Source organism: Heteronotia binoei, chromosome 5 (assembly GCF_032191835.1).
Source record: "Heteronotia binoei isolate CCM8104 ecotype False Entrance Well chromosome 5, APGP_CSIRO_Hbin_v1, whole genome shotgun sequence".
NCBI lineage: Eukaryota > Metazoa > Chordata > Lepidosauria > Squamata > Gekkonidae > Heteronotia > Heteronotia binoei.
Genome location: NC_083227.1, coordinates 44064565 through 44072402, shown reverse-complemented (window position 1 = coordinate 44072402; position 7838 = coordinate 44064565). Strand labels below are relative to the sequence as shown.

The 7838-nt window shown below is 48.7% G+C and overlaps 1 protein-coding gene across 1 annotated transcript in view; it reads right to left on the bottom strand.

Annotated features, from left to right (window-relative positions):
* Nucleotides 1-581: 581 nt before the first annotated feature.
* LOC132572407 (sodium- and chloride-dependent creatine transporter 1-like) overlaps nt 582-7838 on the bottom strand; it is a 30147-nt gene continuing 22890 nt past the window's right edge. Inside the window, exons 11-14 of the mRNA XM_060239374.1 lie at nt 7563-7665; nt 7220-7320; nt 2977-3147; nt 582-792 (exon numbers count right to left, since the gene is read on the bottom strand). Coding sequence (XP_060095357.1) covers nt 649-792; nt 2977-3147; nt 7220-7320; nt 7563-7665 — 519 coding nt within the window. The 3' untranslated portion in view covers nt 582-648. The remainder of the gene's footprint in view (nt 793-2976; nt 3148-7219; nt 7321-7562; nt 7666-7838) is intronic.

Here is a 7838-nt window from a genome sequence, read left to right as displayed (position 1 = left end):
GTCTAGGGAAGTGAAACCTGAATGCCATCAGCCACTGTTACCTGTATTGGGCCCGCACAGAAGAACCAAAAAGTGCTTTCTACATGGAGGTAAAAGCCCCATGTAAAGACCAGGGCACATTGTTGGGGGAAACCTACTGGAGCATTTGCTGAACTGATCTACATTAGGCATATTAAGGAATTCTGGAAAACTGGGGATGGATTCATCTGGCCAGGGATGGGTTGCCTAGCCTGTCAGGTATGAAGGAGCCAATGCTCTTGCATAATGCTTGAAAGCTAATACTGACAGCAGTTGGGATAAGGTGATCACCTGTCCTTCCATGGAAGGGAGAGGCTTGGTCTTTGTCCGGAAGAAATGGGGGTGTGAGGTGGTGGTGTTTGCCCCCTGCTGCCATAAGCACCTCCTAGTTACAATGTGGACTCGCTCAGATCTGATCTTCAGTCATGTGGGCAGTCACATGACCCTCCCTCAAGATGACTTTTCTGACGTGCGCAAGGTGTCGATCACAACCAAAATGGCGGGCAGCACAGTTCGTGAGGGTGGAGGGATTTTTTTTTGGGTCTCTTGCATTGCAATCCACCACACCACCCTCTCCTCCCAGATGATCTTGATGTCACATGCTATCACTACAGGGAAGGGGATGAGCCCTTAGATCACAGTCTCAAAAAGTGTTGCCTTCTCCAAGGGGGCTGCAGCAAGACCATCAGGGGGCAAGAGCTTTGCCTCAGCTTCGGGTGTCATGTACTCCAGGTGGTGGTGGCCCCAGACAGGGGTGGTTAGCACCTGCCAGCGCTGAGGGAGAAACAAAAAGCGGCATCAATTAGCAACTCAGGTACTGCCACCATATGTGTCACTGGTTTCTGTTACCTTAGCTGGGCTCTCAAAGCTGCACAAATCAAACAGGTATCATAAAAACTGAACCTCCCTTTCCCCACCAATCCAAAATCACTAAACTTTTTAAAACCCAAGGCCAAACAGTATCATAAAGCCATCCTTGGCAACCCCTGCAAAGGCTGAAATTCCTTACCAAAAAGGAAGTCTTCACAAGTTTACTGCCAAATGGGGGAGAGTGAAGCCAGCCAGGCCTCTCTAGGGAGGGAATTCAAAAAAAAAAAAAAAAAAAGGAGAGGAGAGGAGGGTGGCTCAGTGGTAGAGCATCTGCTTGGGAAGCAGAAGGTCCCAGGTTCAATCCCTGGCATCTCCAAAAAGGGTCCAGGCAAATAGGTGTGAAAAAACCTCAGCTTGAGACCCTGGAGAGCCGCTGCCAGTCTGAGAAGACAATACTGACTTTGATGGACCAAAGGTCTGATTCAGTATAAGGCAGCTTCATATGTTCACAAGAGAAAAAAGTCCCTTGCATTTAGGTACTAAAGTTCCCCTCTGGCCAAAAGATAGCAAGCAGACTGAGGGCTATTCCACTTTTTTTTTTTTTTGGTCACTTCTGTTCCCATACTGGTTTGGTTTCCCTGATTTCCACATGAATTTTTGTGCTTTAATTTCCCCCATTTTTGTTTGTTTGTTTTCCCCCCAGCTCTTTTGAGACTACTTTTACCCCAATGTTATTTCTGGAAGCCAATTTTGAGTCAGCTTTTTCCTAGTGTGTAATGTTTCTATCGGTTTTCTTTGTCCCACCCACCTCCAGCCCACTTTTCAATGACTGCCTGTCATCATCATTAAACCACGCTCCCCCTCCCACCCCAAATGAGTGATTTCAATTTTTTTTAAAAGACTGGCCTTAAAATAATGATATGATGCTATAGTGTTGCAATGATAGTTTAAGCAGGTCCTCTGAATTCCCAGTTTTCATTTTAAAATAAAAGCAAGAGCCCTGCCCAAACTGAGTCCAATGATAGTAGACTGACTACCAAGAAAACCAGGAGTAACTCGAGTGTGTGGAAAAGATATGAGTCTAATTGAAAGGGCTGTGAGCAATAGTCCCTCTAACCTGTGGAGTCTTGTGAGCAAAAATTCTATTTCGTGAGCTACTGGCATTAAAGTTGTGTGCTACTGAATAAATTAATTTGCTCCCAAGCCATTTTTCCAGAGTTAAGTCAAAAATGTGTGAGTCAGAGGCTAAAAAACTGTGAGCTAGCTCATGCTAACTCAGCTTAGAGGGAACACTGGCTGCGAGCAGTTTTGTGTGCATTGCAGAAGAATCAGTCAATGAGGGTGTAAATCCTTTTTGGTTAGAAAAGGGGAAGTACAGCACAGCTGCTTAGCAGCTGAAGAACACACTTTCCAATTCCATTCTGGTGACTGGATATTGTGCCCTCTGGATAGTGGGCCATTCCAATGGCTTTCTTTACAGAGAGAGTGATTAAAATGTGAAATTTGTTGCCAGAGGACCTAGTGATGGCCAAAGCAATAGACAGCTTTAAAAAGGGATAAGACAGATTCATGGAGGATAAATCCATTGATGGCTACTAGCCATGGTGTCTGTGGGGAACCTCCACAATCAGAGGCACTAAGCCTCTGATTCCCAGAGCTAGGAGGCAACTTCAAGGGAAGGCCTCTGCCTCTATGTCTTGTTGTTGGCCACTGCATGAGATGGGATGCTGGACTAGATGGACCACTGGTTGGATCTAGCAGGGTTCTTCTTATATTCTTCCCCAGAGTCAGCCAGGCATTCAGTGCAGGGTTTATGGTGGTGCCTGACAGCTGGCTTGCCCAGAGACCACAGCAAGTTCCTCTTTGTGGGCCAGAGCCCTGCTCACAGCCCACTTTGGACAAAAGATGCACAGCAAGAGTCATGCTGCTACAACAGGCAATTTGCAAGGCCATTCTGTGAAGGGCAGTGGAGCAAGCAGGGACAAAGGCGCAGCCGCTTCTTCCCCACAGCATGCTCTCAGCACAACCTAGGAAGCTTCATAATGAACGGTGCTGACAACAGCATCCCCGGATGGACATTTGGCAGCCTCTGCCAGTGGCCAGGCTAGACCCTGGGGTGCCTGGTGGAAAGGAGAGACTGGCACTCACCTGTTGCAAGGAGCCCTTGCTTCGCAGGAGCTTGTAGGCGACAGTGCAGGGGATGCAGAGCATGGACGCGAGGGCCAGAGCCCAGCCGATAGCCTCTCCCCACCAGGGGTAGACATAGGTCTTGTTGTAAGTCAATGGCTGATAGTTCACCACGTGGAACAGGAAAATGCCCTGGGGAGGGAGAGGCCAGAGAGGGCCTTTTAGAAGAAGACTGTAGGTTTATACTCTGCCCTTCGCTCTGAATCAGAGTCTCAGAGTGGCTTACAATCTCCTTTATCTTCTCCCCCCACAGCAGACACCCTCTGTGAGATAGGTGGGGCTGAGAGAGTTTTTACAGCAGCTGCCCTTTCAAGGACAGCGCTTGCAAGCAGTGTTCCCTCTAAGCTGAGTTAGTAGAGCTAGCTCACAGATTTTTAGCCTCCAGCTCACACATTTTTGTCTTAGTTCAGGAAAATTGACCCCTGAGCACAGTAATTTATGCAGTAGCTCACATCTTTAATTCTAGTAGCTCACAACTTTAATACCAGTAGCTCACAAAGTAGAATTTTTGCTCACAAGACTCTGCAGCTTAGAGGGAACATTGCTTGCAAGAGCTATGGCTGACCCAAGGCCATTTCAGCAGCTGCATGTGGATGAGTGGGGAAATCAAATCCAGTTCTCCCAGATAAGAGTCCGCACACTTAACCACTACACCAAACTGGCTTTTAGAACTGGGAGGCAAGCTCAAGTCCAGGTTCCTTTTCACGAAACACTTGTGTTCAGCTTCATTTGAGCAGTGGTCTTTTGAGTCCTGCATTGTCTACTCTGACTGCCTACTGCTCTCTGAAGTCTCAGGCTTTTCACCTTCTAATGCAAGATGCCAGGGATTGAACCTAGGATAATTTGCATGCAAAGCAGATGCTTTATTGCCAAGCCACAGCTTCTCCCGAATGCTTTTATCATACTACAACTGAGAATAGGCTCCTAGCAGACCTTTGGAGTACGAGATGACCTGCCCTTCTATTCTGGGAGTAATATATGCAAACCCAGGATGGAAACAGATGCCATATTTAAAAAGGCACATTAGTATTCCACCCTTCCCCATGGAACTCAAGGCAGTATGCATTGCAGTATTCCCATTAAACCCTCACAATTCTGAGAAGCAGGTTGTTGGGGTGTGAGGCAGACAGAGACAAACTCTTGCCAGTGTGGTGTAGAGGTTAAAAGGTTGGGTTAGAACTTTTGGGAATTTTTTTTTTTAAGGTTGGGCTAGGATCTGGGAGACCCAGACTAGACTCCCCATTCTGCCATGGAAGCTTGCTTGGTGACCTTGGGCCAGTCACACACTCTCAGCCTACCCTACTTCACAGGGTGGTTGTGAGGATAACACAGAGGAGAGGAGAATGATGTAATCTGCTTTGAGGCTCCGTTGGTGGAGAAAGGTGGGATAAAAATAAAGTAAATAAATAATACATTTGACAAGAAGATGAACTTAGATTTATATCCCGCCCTCCACTCCAAATCTCAGAGTGGCTTACAATCTCCTTTACCTTCCTCCCCCACAACAGACACCCTGTAAAGTTGGTGGGGCTGAGAGAGCTCTCCCAGAAGCTGCCTTTTTAAGGACAGCTCTGTGAGAGCTATGGCTGACCCAAGGCCATTCCAGAAGCTGGAAGTGAAGGAATGGGGAATCAAACCTGGTTCTTCCAGATAAGAGTCCGTGCACTCAACCACTATACAAAACTGCCTCTTTGATGCTCTCTCTGTTTTCATTCCAGTGTTTTGATCACCAAGGTTTTCTTGATTTTTAACTACCCCAAGATGTGTATCTGTAACCATTTCCTGGTTTTCCACATGTGTTCTTAAAAACATGCCAGGGAACTACATTCTCCTGAGCCCGTTTGGGGAGGGCGGGATACAAGTGCAATAAATAAATAAACTTGTGGCATAGTCAACTTGGCTAAAGACAGGAGACTGAGTAGGATGCAATTTCTTCAGGTTGAAGGGAGTTCACAGTTTTCCATGAGCTTTGCCCTTTAAAATCTCATTTGCCAACTTGACGCCACCTGGTGCTGCCAAGACAAATGTTTAAGAGGAAAGCAGAACTGCAATACAGATGGGCGTCTGAGGGGATCTGGGAAGCCCTTAAGCCGCAGGGCAGCTGGCATCCTTGCGCTTGCTAGAGAATGGGATGGGAAGGGGAGGCAGCAGCCCGTCTAGCTTTGCATGTGTGTCATTTTATTTAAATGCATGCAAACCTTAAATTGGCACTGCATGGGAAAAGGGGTAAACACAGAGGGAGTGCAGGTTCGAAGCTGTGCGTGTGAGCGGTCACTTGTTAACATAGGAAGCTAGGGTTGCCAAGTCTAATTCAAGAAAAATCTGGGGACTTTGGGGGTGGACCCAGAAGACTTTGAGAGTGGAGCCAGGAGCAAGGTTGCGACAAGCATAATTGAACTCCAAAGGGAGTTCTGGCCATCACATTTAAAGGGACTGCGCACCTTTTAAATGCCTTCCCTCCACTGGAAATAATGAAGGATAGGGGCACCTTCTTTTGGGGCTCATAGAAGTGGACCCCCTGGTCCAATTCTTTTGAAACTTGGAGGGTTTTGGGGGGAGAGGCACTGGATGCTATGCTGAAAATGTGGTGCCTCTACCTCAAAAAATAGGGCCCCCCAGATACTTGCAGATCAATTCTCCATTATACCCCATGAGAATTGGTCTCCATAGGGAATAATGGAGTGGCCAGAAGACATTTCCTCCCTCCCCCTGCTTTCTGACGACCCTGAAGTGAGGGGAGGGCCTCCAAACCGGGGGATCCCCTGCCCCCACCTGGGGATTGGCAGCCCTACAGGAAGCTCCGCTCAGCAGTAGTCTGGAGCCGTGCAGGGTCTTGCGCTGCCCAGTGCCCATTTGAAGATTACAGCAGTTCTGTTCTGCTCAGGATGTGAACTCCTCCGCTCAGCGTGTGTGTGTGTGGGGGGGGGGTTGGAATTAGAGGGAACATTGTTCATACAAAGCAGTTTAAAGACACTCGTGGGGCTACCAAAAAGCCAGAAGGGGTCCACACCAGGGCCATAGCCAGGATTTCATTTTTGGTGGGGTCCACAGCAAGTGTTGTTGTTGTGGGGGGGTGGGGGCTGTGGGGCCACCCGGTTTGGTAGCCCTGGGCTCTTGGCACTGGAAGCTGCCTTGAGTCTCACAAGCTAACCCCCCCCCCCTTCACCTGGGCAGTCACAGCAGCTCTGCTCCCCTCACCCCTTTCTTATGTGCCCCTCTGGCTGCAGAGAGATCGGCAGCAATGCTACCACTGGTTCAGAGTGGCAGTGAGCAAAGAGGACAGATCGGGAACCCTCCAATGGAGGGGCCATACAGTTGGAAGGGGGTTTGAAAGGATGGGCCTGGCCCCCCAGGCCCCACTGTAGCTACAGGCCTGGTCCACACTGGAGTTGTTCTTATTTGGTTTCCCCTGCAAAGGCAGGCTCAGTAGCAATGGAACTTCCACACTGTGCAGTTTTCCTTTCTGCCCCCTCACCCCACCATTCCCTGTCTCCTGCCTCCAGCATGCCGTCAGGGTTTTTTTTTTTTAAGTAGTTTATATCACTATAAATTACTACCAATTTTTAAAGGGCAAAAAGTTTACTTGTAGTGGTAGGAAAGGCTTTTTTTTTGGTAGAAATAGCCCAGCAGGAATCATTTGCATATTAGGCCACACCCTCTGCCATCATCAGAAGTGATGACACCCATTCAGTAGGTTATTTCTGCATATTGACACAACAGTACAGTGCCATCAGTTGCATTTCACACAGCCCAATGAGAGATGTTGTTTTGCCCCCCTCCAACACAGCCAGAGCCACGTGTGGTGGAGTGGGCAGCAGCAGGTCTAGATTCTCCCGGGAGGGGGTGCTCATGGGTGGCTCTACATCTCTCGTTCTCTTCTCAAGCCCGCTGGAGGCGGGAGGCGGCAGAGAGGATGGAGCACGCAGTATGGGAGCTTGTGGCTTCCTAATGCCTTCTCTCTGCCAGAGACCTTTTTTTGAGCTGGAGCCCTGGCCAAGTCAGCCAGATCTGTGTTCCTGTGCATTCCTTGTGGTAGGGAAAGCATGGGTGAGAACACAAATGTTGCTGGGTGTGGGCGAAGAAGCCTAGCAAAATCAGCACCTTTCCTTCCACACTTGACCCGACACCTTCATAATGAAGCAGCCTGGATAATCCCAGATTTGGGACGGGCCCTTCTGCTTTCACTGCTACTACTGTGACTCACCACACACACAGCTGGCGTAATGAGTGACCAGCACCACTTCATGTAGGGCAGAGGCCGGTAGCCAATCATGCGGGCGACGTCATCCATGAAGCGGTCAGCACCTGCCGGTAACAGCCAATCAGAATCTAATGTCATGCGAGGTGTCTCCACTCCCAGCCCCCTGTAGCTTGAAAAGGGCACAGAAGGCAGAGTATCCAGCCTCAGTGGCCAGATTTCCTACTGCACCATGGGCCAAAGCCGATTTAGGATGCAGACAGGGACATACCTCACACCTGAGGTAAAAATCTTCATTTTGTAAAACTTCTTTGTCCCCCCAGTCTCCCATTGTTCCAATGCCCCTTACCGTAGACCCAAGCGATCACCACACACTCCCAGAAGGCCTGCCACAGAAGTGTGATCCCACTGGCTGAATAGTTGTCAAAGAGCTGAAAGACGTACATGCCCCCCTAGGGTCACACACAACGAAGGAAAAGAGCCAATTAGCAATCACTCACTCACTGAGGCACAGATAGTGTTTATTATTTTGAACTAGAGAAATGCTTTTTAGTTTGACAGGCTAGTTGGGTATGGTCAGGGGCCTACACAGAAAGGCCTGTGGGAAGTCCTGGGGAAATGAGGG